General features: G+C 40.2%; 1 protein-coding gene across 3 annotated transcripts in view; it reads left to right on the top strand.

The window, feature by feature from the left end:
• Window positions 1-6,741: 6,741 nt before the first annotated feature.
• Window positions 6,742-15,392, top strand: part of nf1a (neurofibromin 1a) — a 405,866-nt gene continuing 397,215 nt past the window's right edge. For all 3 annotated transcript variants that reach the window (XM_039756663.1, XM_039756665.1, XM_039756666.1), the window contains exon 1: window positions 6,742-7,026. In XM_039756663.1, coding sequence (XP_039612597.1) covers window positions 6,757-7,026 — 270 coding nt within the window. In that variant the 5' untranslated portion in view covers window positions 6,742-6,756. The remainder of the gene's footprint in view (window positions 7,027-15,392) is intronic.

The following is a 15,392-nucleotide window of genomic DNA, read 5'->3' on the forward strand; positions in this document are numbered from 1 at the left end:
TGTAGAGAGAGATTGTGCGGATTTGAGTGTGAAAATATGCAAATGCCAAAAATCAGGAAAATGCCTTATGACAAAAAAAAAATACAGTTTACGTTTATAAATCGCAATCATTATGTAGCTTTATGTATATGAAGTGCCTTCAACTCTGCCTGGTTGCTACCCTGAAATAACCACACGTGGACTATGCTACTCAATCTTATATATATATATATATATATATATATATATATATATATATATATATATATATATATAAAATAAAGATGCTGCAAAATTTCACTGGTCTTTTAGGGCATCCTCCCTCCTGATGCATCAAGACCCTACTACTTGCATTCAAGAATTTCTGGCTGCGCTCCACAACTGCCTGCACAAGATCAGGTACGGCATTGTATTGACAGTCCAGTGCATTCTGGGGGTAAGGAAAATGCGTAAGGCACCAGAGCCTGAGCGAGTAGCTGCTATTACCTGACAAGTCCCAAATTACCACATGAAGTGACATGATGACTGTTACAATCACCCTTTGTTTTTGGGAATGAGGCTGGCTTCTTCAGTTGTTAGATGGGCTCTATAATGCCCTAAATTCCTGAACAAGAAGAGTGATTGTGAGCGCCAACATGGCACTTCATGTGGTAATTTGGGACAGTGTAAGTTTTCACCACTTCAACCATGTGAGGGAATGGTTTGAAACCCACCAACAAATGATAATGGATTTCCTGTCTCTGTATTCACTATTCCTCAACCCAATTGAGGAATTCTTCTCTACTTGGAAGTGGAAGGTGTATGATCGACTGCCTCATAATGAGATTTTCCTACTGGAAGCAATGGATACTGGCTGCGAATACATCACATCTGAGGCTTGTCGAGGCTGGGTGAAGCAAAAAGATTTTACCTTCTGTGCCTCAGAAGGGAAGGAATCAAGTGTGATGTACACACAATGATGTGGCCTAATAAAGATGAGAGACAGCATACCCCTTAAAACATTTCATATTTTACACTTTATAGTAATTTCTGATTTATACTGTATATGCATATATACATATATGTAGTGTGACTTTACTCTGCTATACAGTAGTTGGTTCTATGTTCTACTGTAAATTTGTAAGCTTTTTCTTTGTCTATATTCTGATGCATATAGCATCACGTATATCATTTTGCTTTTCTCAGTTTCAGCAATTATATTGTGTAAAGTTTTAAATAAATTCTTCACATTTAATTTTTCTGTCCTAACATTTTTTACTCTACATCGGGCCTACATTTTTTGCAGCACTCTTTTCGAAGTCAGTAAGGTTTTGCTAAAAGTTTAGAAATATTTGTTGAAAGGTTTTTATTCATTTGTCACAGTGTTGAATTGATTGACTGACTTTGCATGTTTTTTAAACATGTGAAAAAGGTATTGATTGTTTTAGTGTCTTTTGCACAGGTGAGTCTGTGTTATGACAAATGCCTTAACTGTTTTGAGAACTGCAGTGGTGAGAATGACATTCCTGATGTAAGAATTACATGAAAACCATTGAAAAAAAACTGTACTACAGTGCCATGGCATGCACCTGTGATACAGGATTGAGAGACTGTATTTCTTTTTGTTTCAACTAAACCTCTTCTGAGAACATGTGTTTCTATTTGCTTTGAATTGAATGGAAATCTCCTACTAACACTGACAGTGAGCAATTGCTCTTGCTATTTCATACATATCTGAAAAAAGTTTAAAGTGATTTGCATGAAAACTCAAGTACAACGCTGGACAGAATTAAGGTGAGTGAGAGATCTGTAGTTCTGACTGACAAAAGTACAAACTGTTTGATGAGTTGTCAGAGGGGAAATGCATCAACACAATGACAACAAAATGTCTTTAGTAGTCAGGTATGTGTAGAAACAATAGCAGTGTGCACAAACACAATGAGAAATGCTAATGTGGGTGGGGAAATGTGCTTCTGATTTGAGAACTACATTAAGAGTAAGGAAAATGACATTCCTGTTGTGAGAACTGCATCAAAGTGAGCAAGAAAAACTGTAACAAGTGCACAGACAGTGTGACTGTCTCAAAGTCCACCAGAACATATGGAGATCAGAAACCATGAGGGACATTAGAGGTACCTGCACTGTTAAAAGCCTATAATGTTGCCTTTAGATCGGGTAAAAAGGTAGCCCTCAGGACTGCAAGAGCAAATCCATCTTGGGCATCAAAGAAGCTAAAGCATCAAGAAAATCCACAGCCACTTTCATGACACCAGAGACAGATGTCACATGTGGGAGGATACCCAAGCCGTCACAGACTATGAAGACCACACCACTTTTTCCAGATGTTCTAAGTAACTTCTATGCACAGTTTGATGCCCTGAATGTCATGCCAGCTAAGAAGTCCATCTCTCCTCTGGAGAAACAGGTAATGGGTCTGTCCGCTGCTGACATGAGAAGAACTTTGCTGAATATAAACCTACACAAAGTTGTTGGACCAGACAACATATCTGGCTGACTGCTCATGGAATGTGCAAACCAGCCAATGTATATCTTTAAAGACATCTTCAACATTTTACTGAGGCAGGCAGTCATAGTGAAGTGCTTCAAAATCATCACCATCATACCTGCTTTGAAGAAGCCCTCTGTCTCTTGCCTTAATGACTATAGCCCTATAGCACTCATCACTATGAAGTTCTTTAAAAGGCTAGTCTTGGGCCATATGAAAGACGGACTTGCCACATCACACAACCCTCTCCAGTCTGCATATTGCCCATACCTTTCCACTGAAGATGCCATATCATCTAATTTTCATCCAGCCCTGTCCCATCTGGACAAAAGAGACAATTATGCTAGAATGCTTTTCATTGACTTCAGTTCAGCCTTCAACACTATCATCCTTCAGAAGATCATAAGAAGTTGAATGTGCTAGGCTACAACACCTACATACTATATGCAACTGGACCATGGACTTCCTGACCGAAAGACCTCAGACAGTCCACATTGGAAACACCATCTTCAGTACCCTCAAGGCTGTGTACTCAGCCCACTTCTGTTCACTTTGCATACTCACGATTGCCCAGCTGCGTACAGATCTAACACCATCATTACGTTCAAACATGACACAATGGTAGTGGGCCTAATTAGCAATGGGGATCAGTTAGCATGCAAAATGGAAATACAATTGGTGGACTGGAGCAAGAGCAACAATCTGTCTCTTACCATGGTAATGAGACAAGAAGAAAGAGATGATTGTTGACTTCAGGAAGTGCTGTCCATACCGTGCACCATATCAAAGACTCTTGAGGTGGAATTGATTAAGAGCATCAAATTCATTGATGTTTACCTGGGAGCTGACCTTACTTATTCAATTAACTCCTCTTCCATAGCCTAGAAGGTGCAACAGCATCTCCACTTCCTTTAGGAGCTAAAGAGGGCAAGCCTGCCTCCCCCAATTCCTGCCACATTCTGCTGGGGCACCATCAAAAGTGTTCTGATCAACTGCATCACTGTCTGGTTTGGGAACTGCAGTGTCACTGACCGTTAGGTCCTACAATGGATAGTGCACACAGCAGAAAAGATCATTGGAATGTCTCTAGCCTCCATTAAAGGCATCTTTGTAAAGCATTGCATCCGCAAGGCCTACAGCATTGTGAAGGACTGCGTCCCCTACCCACCCCATATTTCTTTGTCTAACTTGTATCTGTCAGAAAGTACTGTAACAACCAAAACAGTTCTGCCAGGTTCTGCAGCAGCTTCTAACTCTTGGCTGTCCAGACACTGACCTCTGTGCTGCCCCCACTGCCCTCAGATCTGTTCCTAGTAGCTTATTTATATGCAGTACATTTGTTACACTTGCTAACGGGAGCAGCTGATAAAAAGCTGTTACTACTTTTTTATTTTTTATTACTGTTGTTATTGTTCATTACTATCTATTTCAAATTATTATTATAAATTCAATTACATATTAATATACTATTTATTTATTTATCTGTTTATAGTATAGTTCTTTACTTGTCTTGCACTTGTCCTGTGTTTATGCATATGTTTTACCATCCTCCTGGGAAACAATCCTCAGTACAGTATAATAGTGCAATAGAAATACTACCAGTACAGAGCTGAATTCAAAAGTAGATGATATTACAGTGCATCCGGAAAGTATTCACAGCGCATCACTTTTTCCACATTTTGTTATGTTACACCCTTATTCAAAATGGATTAAATTCATTTTTTTCCTCAGAATTCTACACACAACACTCCATAATGACAAAGTGAAAAAAGTTTGAGATTTTTGCAAATTTATTAAAAATAAAAAAATTGAGAAAGCACATGTACATAAGTATTCACAGCCTTTGCCATGAAGCTCAAAATTGAGCTCAGGTGCATCCTGTTTCCCCTGATCATCCTTGAGATGTTTCTGCAGCTTAATTGGAGTCCACCTGTGGTAAATTCAGTTGATTGGACATGATTTGGAAAGGCACACACCTGTCTATATAAGGTCCCACAGTTGACAGTTCAAGCCAGAGCACAAACCAAGCATGAAGTCAAAGGAATTGTCTGTAGACCTCCGAGACAAGATTGTCTCGAGGCACAAATCTGGGGAAGGTTACAGAAAAATTTCTGCTGCTTTGAAGTTCTCAATGAGCACAGTGGCCTCCATCATCTGTAAGTGGAAGAGGTTCGAAACCACCAGGACTGAGCGATCGGGGGAGAAGGGCCTTAGTCAGGGAGGTGACCTAGAACCTGATGGTCACTCTGTCAGAGCTCCAGAGGTCCTCTGTGGATAGAGGAGAACCTTCCAGAAGGACAACCATCTCTGCAGCAATCCACCAATCAGGCCTGTATGGTAGAGTGGCCAGATGGAAGCCACTCCTTAGTAAAAGGCACATGGCAGCCCGCCTGGAGTTTGCCAAAAGGCACCTGAAGGACTCTCAGACCATGAGAAACAAAATTATCTGGTCTAATGAGACAAAGATTGAACTCTTTGGTGTGAATGCCAGGCATCACGTTTGGAGGAAACCAGGCAGCGCTCATCACCAGGCCAATACCATCCCTACAGTGAAGCATGGTGGTGACAGCATCATGCTGTAGGGATGTTTTTCAGCGGCAGGAACTGGGAAACTAGTCAGGATAAAGGGAAAGATGACTGCAGCAATGTACAGAGACATCCTGGATGAAAACCTGCTCCAGAGCGCTCTTGACCTCAGACTGGGGTGACGGTTTATCTTTCAGCAGGACAACGACCCTAAGCACACAGCCAAGATATCAAAGGCTTCAGGACAACTCTGTGAATGTCCTTGAGTGGCCCAGCCAGAGCCCAGACTTGAATCCGATTGAACATCTCTGGAGAGATCTTAAAATGGCTGTGCACCGACGCTTCCCATCCAACCTGATGGAGCTTGAGAGGTGCTGCAAAGAGGAATGGGCGAAACTGGCCAAGGATAGGTGTGCCAAGCTTGTGGTATCATATTCAAAAAGACTTGAGGCTGTAATTGCTGCCAAAGGTGCATCGACAAAGTATTGAGCAAAGGCTGTGAATACTTATGTACATGTGATTTCTCAGTTTTTTATTTTTAATAAATTTGCAAAAACCTCAAGTAAACTTTTTTCATGTTGTCATTATGGGGTGTTGTGTGTAGAATTCTGAGGAAAAAAATTAATCAATTTTGGAATAACGCTGTAACATAACAAAATGTGGAAAAAGTGATGCGCTGTGAATACTATCCGGATGCACTGTACGTAATACGATTCGATTTGGATTTGTTCAGAGTCCTAGAGACCTCGGCCATCAAGCTGCCTCCTGCTATTGGCCATTCCACAGCTGAGTCAGCTCTGTGCCAGACAGTCCAATGGAAGGACCTTTCTACTTGATGATTCTTGCGATCCTCCATCAGAGATGACTTTTCCTTAGGCAGGGAAAACAACCTGACAGTAGGGCAGTGGCAGCAGGTGCCACATTTGAGTACTGGGAAGTGAAACAAAATAGGTGAGGGTTAGTAACAAATTATAACTATATTACTTATGTTTTAGTGCTAATCACTAACAACAGATATGGAGTATGCACAATTAATCAGCAGCTTCAGTTAGCATATGCTAAACTGAAGTAGGGAGTCTTTTGCTGGGATTTGAAAGTTGAGACCGAAGGGGCACCTCTTATAGTAGCAGGCAGACCATTCCACAGTTTAGAGGCCCTGTAACTAAAAGCACGACCTCCCACTGTTAATTTTATTAATCCTTGGAATCATAAGCAGACTGGCATCTTGAGATCTAGTATGAATGGTAGGACAATAAAGCCACGTGACTTCACTTGATACGGGAATAAATGTTATTAATATTAATCAGAAAAGTAATGGTCTGAGGACAGATCACTGCGGGACTCCCTTGATGACCTTACTCCAGGGAGAGCATTCTCCTCTTATCTGTAGCCTTTATCTCTTATCGGTTAACCAACTTGAGATCCAGTTTTGTAGGTTAACTCTGATGTCTGCAGCTTCTAATTTCAGAATTAACTGGCCACACAGCCCTTAATGGACTTATTTGCCCTCGGTTTAATTACATCTTTGATGCATGTTTTCTTCATCAACCGTTACAGTTTTCACACAGACAGAAGTGCATTAACCCGTCTTTCTAGGCAGCTCATTCACGTCCCACCCACAAATTCATTCACGCTCAAGCAGTCAATTCACCTTTTTCGCAAGCTCCGCCCCTTTCACGTCGCGCAGTGCGCGCTCTCCAACGCCGTGCGCGCTTCTGCCTCCCTGGGAAGAAGGAATCAAACTTCCGGTGTGGTGTAATGGCGGAATGGTAGTGTCTGCCAAAAAAAACTGTAATATTAACTCCCTCAGTCGGGCGGTTCATTGGAGCCGCGCTGCAGGGTTAAAAGGCCTCCAAAACAAGGAAGTGGGGGATAACACAAAAGAAAAAAATTCAACGACGCGACGCCAGCCGTGTAGGATTCAGGATTCGCAGCTGCAGCCTCAACAGCGCAGCTCCGGCTCCCCCCGGCCGGCCATGGCGGCGCACAAACCAACAGAGTGGGTTCAGGCCGTGATCAATCGATTCGACGAGCAGGTAAGTGGACGAGGCAGGAAGCTGCGAATGGGGCTGAAATTGAGAGTGGGCGAATGGTGATGGGGCGAGGCCGGGGGCGATGGGGAGGAGGCATATCCTAGCTACCAGAAAGATTCCGCCCCGGCAGAGTGTCACCTTTAAACTCAATAGAGTCAATGAGGTTGCATTGCCCATTCATTCTAGAGGCAGCGGTCTACGATGGTGTTTGGGAATGGGGCACTCCCAACAAGGGGTGATTCCCCAGTGCGTTGGGATTTGTTGAATGCCCGCTGAATCAGAGGGTCTTGAAGTGACCCCCCCCCCATTGCGCGCTTCCGGCACCCGGAGGTAAACAAGCAGAAAAACACAATGTGATTCCAATTTTCTTTTTTGCTCATATATGTGTTTTGAAGTTCAGGCGCTAATGTGTCATTAAGGTTTTCTAAATTATTTTACTGTTGTCTTTTCATTGCACAGTTTTTGCAATTCTTAAAAAGATGATGACAATCAAAGTATCAGATTGCAATTTTTTACCTTAAATCGTTGGCATGGCAGTGTGCAATTCATGCAGTTAGGCAAAAGTGTTTGTGTTGCAAGTGTGATATCGTGTAGTCTGCTTGCACGTGAAATTGAACTTAACATTGTGGGTTTGCAAAAGTGGTTGCGTTCACGTGTCGGTGAAACCCGCTTGTAAATAGAAGGTCATAACTGTGCATTTGCCTAGAACTGTGCGATTTGGGCATCTAAGTCAGAAATGCACAGCCCAGGGTCACTTGTGATTTTCTTTATAAACACCTTTATTAGTATCTAGAACTGTTAATGTCAAAATCTGCATTTGTGCAAACCCTTGTATCTCACTTGCATGACATCAGATTAACAGCTGTATCAATGTGTAAATGCTGCTTTATTTTGTGAAGTGTGCCTCTTTGTTTACGTTTTAATATATATTTAATTATGATAGTGTACTTTTTCTGATAAAAAGTTTTTTTGTTAGGCTATAGGAATGAAAGTGACAGCTTGAGTGCGTACCAAACTGTGTAAATGCATAAGAAGGCATACAGTGGTTCCTGTTGTGTTCTTAATTACATGACATAAATTGTGTGTGTTACTGTTGAGTTTATGAAAAGGAAAAAAAAGAAGTATGCTGGTGTTGTGGTGTAGTTCTGCATGGAAACAGGCATATGAAGAAGCTGATGTATAACGTATTTGCAAAGTAGTGACTTACAATGTCCTCCATAGTGTTTGGGACAATACAAGTTTTTCCTTGATTTTCCCATCAGCTCCACAGTTTCAAATTACAAATCAAACAATTCCCACATGATTAAAGTGCACATTGCAGACTTTTATTTAAGGGTATTTACATACATTTCGTTAACATCATGTAGAAATATTTGAGAGTGGCAAGTATATTAAAGCTGTCATGTTTAGGACATTGTTGTGTAAGTTTGCGTTTTATAGACATCACCAGGTGCAGAATATCTTCTCTGGTGACGCTCTGCTAAGCCTCTATTGCAGCCATCTTCAGCTCCTGCTTGTTTTTGGGGTTTGTCCCCTTAGGTTTTCTCTTCAGTATATGGAAGACCGGCTCAATTGGATTTAAATCGAGTGCTTGACACTTTGCCCTTCAAGAATTTTCCATTTTCTTTCTTTGAAAAAACTCCTGTGTTGCCTTGGCAGCATGTTTGGGATTATGATCTTGGTGTAGGATGAAGCCTCGTCCAATGGTTGTGGAGGCATTTATTGGAACGTCAGAAGATAACATGTTTCTATACACCTCAGAATTCATTGTGCAGTGCTGTCAGCAGTTGCATCATCAACAAAGACAAGTTTGCCAGTGCCTGTGGCAGCCATACTTGCATAAGCCCTAGAACCTTCACCCTCATGTTTAACAAATGAGGTGATATGGCTTGGATCATGGGCAGTTCCTTTACGTCTGCACACTCTGTTCTTGTCATCACTCTGAGAAAGGTTAATCTTTGTATGGTCTGTCTGCAAGACCTTTTTTCCAGAGTTCTGCAGTCTCTCTTTTTAAGTACTTTTCCCCAAACTGTAACCTGGCCATCCCTTTTTAATAACTAGTGGTTTGCAGCTTGCTGTGTGGCCTCTCTTATTTCTGTGCATGAAGTCTTCAACAGATAGTAGTCTCTGTCACATAAACATCTGCCTCCTGAATATCGTTTCCAATCTGGTTTGTGACATGGCTTCATCATTAGGGCCCTGTCACCCTTAGTATATGGGACATCCAAAGGAGCATTTTGAGCCCATCATGAAACAGATTTTTTAGTTTTATGCTAGCAAAATAATCATTCATCTGTGAAAGGTGCTCTATAAATGCAACTTATTATTATTATCCTGTTTCTTTTGGAAGGAGAGGAGTATAGTACCTGGTGCATACTTTTTTACATGGTACAAAGCAGTGCACTGAACAGTGAGTGAGGCATCAGCTGTGTAGGACTTATCTAACTATCCTGCACTTGTGAGTGGAACTGGCCTGCTGTGTGCTCCACATTTCTACCTCTCACAAGTAACAGTTTCTCTGTTATTATTTGTATTAAATCATTGACGATTGTAGCTCATCAGTGCCTTAGACACCTGAGTATATAGTAAATTTACAATTAACTCCGTGCAGATTGCTGTTTGTTGAAGTCATTATAGCTAGACAGCCACTTTGAAATACTTATTTTATACTTGAAAAATGTAATGAAATACAGTGATCCCTCGCTATATCACGCTTCGACTTTCGCGGCTTCACTCTATTTTTTAGATTTTTTTCTCATACACACTTGCGTCACTACGCATGCGCTTTCTGAGAACTTTTATCTAAGCCCCACGATGGCTCCTAAACGTGCTGCTTTTTCTAAGCCTTCTGACAATAAAACTAAGTGCCGGAGGAAGAAGCTTACTATCCAGGAGAAGGTGAAACTCGTGGATATGATCAAAGATGGCAATACCCGACAAAAGCCTCCTCACGCATATGAAAAGACAGCGCCAGCAACTGCCTATCAAGATGTTCTTTAGCCGTGTACCCAGACACCCACTGCCTACTCTTAGTACTCCTTCAGAGGAAGAAGACAACGATGCACCTGCTGAAGATACTGCACCACCTCAAGACTCTCCTACTGAGGTTGTGCCTTCATAGGTTAGTGGTTGTGTGTAAGAACTGTGTGTGTGTAATTAAATGTACAGTACAATAATCTACTATATAAAAGCGCTCAGGATTGACCTTCCGTCCCGTGAGTACAAAGCGTAGCGGTATTCCGCTTATAACAGACTTACTACTTGCGGTACGAAGCGATGCGATGTGAGCAGAGTTCTGGTGCTCCCATCATCCCCTTGCTTTTGTGCGCGATGCCCTGGAAAAATAGACAAAATTATGTCTCTGGAAATAATTAATGTTGATGGAGTACAAATGCCTCACCGCGTAGTAAATATCAGGGGAAATGGTGCTTGCTTATTCTCATCTATAGCTTATTTAGTGCATGAAACTCCGTCTTTAGCGGTACAGATTCGGGCTGACATTGTATGACTTTGGACAGGCACTCGAGGGGATAAAAAAACTTTTCGGGAGATGTTATGAATGGGCACTTTGATGTTTTCATTCCCTACACTTACATGCCTGATGTACACATGGAGCGCACACAAATTGAGGATAAAAGCGGGTGAGCCTAGTAATAATATATTTGTAACGTCTAATATGTCTTATTTTCTCTTATTTTGTCTAATATATTGGGTAATACGAGTGTAATGGTGACTAAAGGGTGTTATTTTATGTCTAGAGGGCTCTAATAATGTTAAAAAATGTATTTAGAAGGTCGTAAACAGGTTTTCTATACCCTAACTGCAAAAATATTCGATTTATAAATAAAGAATCCTACTTCGCGAAAATTAATTTATCATGGTAGAGTCTGGAACGGATTAACCGTGATAAACAAGGGTTCACTGTATATGAATGGATGACAGCAGGGTGGCACACTGGGTAGAGCTGTTGCCTCATGGATCCAACCATCCTGGGTTTAATTGTCATATCTGGAGGTTGTTTGCACATTTTTACATTTTTGAGTGTATTTTTTTTCCTGTGTCCTCCAATTTTTTTTCCTATATTCACAAATATGAGGAGGTTAAGTTATTAGGCAATTCAAAATTGAGCCCAATGTGGATGTGGTATTGATGGGTGTATGATTGGGAACTACGATTGACTGATTGACCTAAGCCTAACCCTGCCTTGTGCCCTGATAGACTTTGCATCCTGTGAAACTGAAGGGGTCAATCCAGTTTAAGAATGTTATGTTATATGAATGGAAGTCTAGCTGTTTGAGTGCCCTGTAGCTGATTTCCCTCTTATCTATCTTGCCTTGTACAAGCAAAAGTCTTCGGCTGCCTGGGACCTAAATATTGATGTGAGTAGTTTGGAATTTGGACATTCTTAACCCTGGTGTTATAGGTTTTACTCCCACATCCCAAAGGCATGCTTGTTGGGTTAGTTTGTAATCCTAAACTGACCTTGTGTAAGTGGGACCTGGTTCCGCAGTCCAAGCCTACATTTGCATCAGTGGTGATTTGTTATTTATGGATGCTTTATTTGTTACTAGTATATAGTCAAATGTAAATTTTTTTGACCAAAATTTACCTCAGCAGTAAATAAACACAAATCATATCCTTCTCTTCCAAAGCTGTAAAAAGTGACACGTTCTGCCTAGGAGGACTTTGGGAGTTTTGAAAATTCAATGACATAATTGTAGCTATTTCTGCAATATTGGGACAAATAGGTTCAGCAAGTAGATGAAACAATGCGATCTCCCAAACCTTTGCTTTTGGAAATGTATCTTGTGGATGCTTCAACCCTTGGCTGCTGAAAGCATATGAGAAGCTAATACATTTGCACAGACTGCAAAATCCTAAACAGTGACCTGGTTATTTGTGGAGAAGTCTTACTCTGTTAAACAGGTTTCTCAGAGGGCAATAGTCCGATTTCTTTGACAGGAATAAACCATTACATGCATTTTAGAAATCAGGTTTCTGTAAATAACTGTGTTATTGAAACAAATTTGAACAAACTGAGTAAGTTTTTTTTTTTTTTTTTTTGGCTTAAGACTGGGTGGTAAAGAATTAACCATGAAGTGGATACACACGTACTGAAAGGATCAACTGTGTGTGCATTGGATAGGATGAAGAGCACTGTTTTTTTTTTTTTTTTTGAGCACAGCAATGTACATTGGTATTAAATTACCAATTAAAGTGTAGTTACTTAAACAAAATAAAGTTAAATGAAACACATTTTTCATTGTACACTTTTACTCAAAGTTCCTTTTTTGTTTTAGACTCTAGTGACGCTCTGATTGATCAACTGCCAATTAAGATATCTGGTTTTCATCAAAAACAGTTTGAGTGATGATCAGTAAATTAGATGATCACATAAAACTATTTTTTTTTTCAGAACCTTTTTTTCTAGGCTTTATGGTAATTTAGTTGTTGTGCTCCTTTATGTAAAGTATTATGTTATATATGGAATTGCATGTGTCATTTTGCTGCTAAACCTCCTGTAAACAGAGAGCAGACCGACATATTTTAGGAGAGAGTGAATTCAGAGATTATTAGCTTTTATATTAAAGAGGGTGGAGTAATAAACTTAGAAAAGGCAATCTGAGGAGTTGTCCTGTGCTTGGAAAGGAATGGTAGAATGTAAGGAAAGAGAAATTAAAAGAGAGTGAGTTCACACCTTTTCATTTTGTCCTGTAATTAAATTGTTGAGTGAGCTTGTGTTTAGTACAGCAGCTCACATTTTTATTTAGAAATAGACCAGATAAAGAGGAATTTGCCATTGCTACTTAGTCAATTTTAAGTGTAAACTTGTTAAACATATTATCTTTGTATCTTCTTGATGAACATGAACAGTTTATTAAAATTATGGCCTATAATTATGTGAAGGTTTTTAATTTTCTTTTATGGCACTGTATTATCTGTATTTTTACCAATCGCGTCTTTTGTAGTGAAAATTGTCTGATTTAGATCAATTGCTGATGGATCAGAGCATCACTATTCTGTATTAACATTAAAAATAAATCAGAATGAGGACCATGTTAATTAATTGTTTTATTGCAGTTTAAAACATCAGTACGTCATAAATATGTTTTCATCTTCAAACTGGCGTCATAAAATTTGCTCAAAAATCATTTAGGCCTAGTAAATGTAACATGCAGACATAACTAAGGAATTTACACAAATACAACGCATTTAACAGAGTATAATAAAAAAAAATCACTGCACAAATTTTTTTTAAGAATTTGTCTATGAAAACAAGCAAGTCGATCCTTTCAGGCCACAGGAGAGAATACAAACAAGTGTGGAAGTTCCCTCCGGTACTAGACAAATCCTTTTGTACTAGCTCGTAGACTCAGTAGAAATGCATTTTGTATTTCCTCCACCAGACAAAAAAATTCTTCTCCCTGTCAGCAGTAAGAGAGAGCAGATAGGAGTGAACTTTGGTAGCTTTGCCAAATCTTGATGCAGAAGGATTGCTCAGGTAATACTCTTTGGTCAGCACCTGCCTTAGGCCGGGGTTATACTTCACGCGATGCAACGCATGCTGCAGTGGATGCTTCTGCTACGCTAGCATTTGACTGTTTATACTCGCGCGAGTACTTTACGTACATCTGGAGGAATCCACCAGGTGGCAGTGCGAGATATTATCACGATAAGAAATTAGGGTTCGGCTTCTCTGTGTTGTGAATTGCCTGGAACACCCATTGAATTCCGATGACACCTTACCGCAATATCTCTGAAAAGGATGTTTAATGATTAAATCAATCAATCCAGGGATGTGTCCATTCCAGCAAGCATTGGGCATGAGGCAAAAACAATCCCCGGATGGGGTATCGCAAGGTGAATACAAGTACGCACATACACTGGAGTCTTTTTAGCGGCACCAAATCCACAAATCTGCATGTCTTTGGAAGGAAACTGGAGCACAGTGTGGAAACCCAGGAGGAAAACATGTAAACTCCAAGCAGGGAATACCAGCGACATGACTCCCAGTGAGACAGCAGTGCTACCGCTCCACCACCGTGTCACCCCCATGTGTGTAATTATTAACAGTATTTGTTATTTAAACGAAATTAACAATTTATCTGTAAAATGTAACATACATACTTTATTGCATTACATCATGAAAGTGATATCAAGTATAAATCTAAGGATTCTAAATGTGCAGAGAGTTGGAATATCATACATTTAATGTGTTCTGTGTGGTGATCTATTGCTGCATGCCACTGCTGTCAGGTCCAAGAAGCTCGTAGCGATTAAAAACTGGGATGACATTTACAACGGTCTGCTTTAATAACAAAGTAGACTACGAGGTTAAAGTGGACATTTCGAGATTAAAGCCGAAATTTCCACTTTAATCACAAAATACATGTTTTCACAATGTCCTTAATTTTTTTCTCTGTGGCTCAAATACAACGTTGTGCATTATGTTGCTGTTGTGAAGTTGCAAAAAAAAAGATGACACAAAAGATGGTATGTGAGACTTTTAAAATGTATAATGTCATTACAATCAGGAATATGTGACGCTTGAATATAAACCACCACAAATGCATCTGTATGTCAGCATTTTGCTTCACCACATCGAACCATTCATCAAACATTAAAGCACGCACATCGATCCTGTAGGATCCGCATAGAGGCTTTCAGTCATATATAGATAGTAAACAGAGACTCTGACGTCACATTCCAACTTTTAGCACACTGTGTCCCCCCTGACTTTTTGCTGGTACTGCAACTCGCGCGCGCGTCGCGTTAATTTCTGAGGACCTGCTCAGAGGACTCATGAAGTGAACGCTGGGAATGCGTGGCAGCCATGATGCGGGCGCGTACCTGTTCTGAGCATGAAGTATAAACTGGCCCTTAGAGTAGCTGATCAAGGTTTTCTTGGTCTTTTTTTGTGCTGATGGGTTTCGACCTTGTTGTTCTGTTTTTGTGCTCACATTCATGTATGGTTGAGTTTCTTATCCAAAAAAACTATAATAAAGAAAATCATAAACACAATCAAGAGTGCCTAATTTGAGGATCCAGCATATTCCTCATTTATTGAAGAATTATTTACAGAAATCTCAGTTATCAGTTTTGATGCACTTCTAGTAGTTTTATGTGAAGCACACAAGATAATATGTCCTCTTAAAACTACCTTCATTGTTTCCCAGATTGTTCCTGGGGAGGCATCGGTCTTTAGAAAATGGTTTGTGTGAAAATAAATTTGATAATCTATACTAATAAAAGGCAAAGCCCTCACTCACTCACTCACTCACTGACTCATCACTAATTCTCCAACTTTCCGTGGGTGGAAGGCTGAAATTTGGCAGGTTCATTCCTTACAGCTTCCTTACAAAAGTTGG

The sequence above is a fragment of the Polypterus senegalus genome, chromosome 6, assembly GCF_016835505.1.
Source record: "Polypterus senegalus isolate Bchr_013 chromosome 6, ASM1683550v1, whole genome shotgun sequence".
NCBI classification, from domain to species: Eukaryota; Metazoa; Chordata; class Cladistia; order Polypteriformes; family Polypteridae; genus Polypterus; species Polypterus senegalus.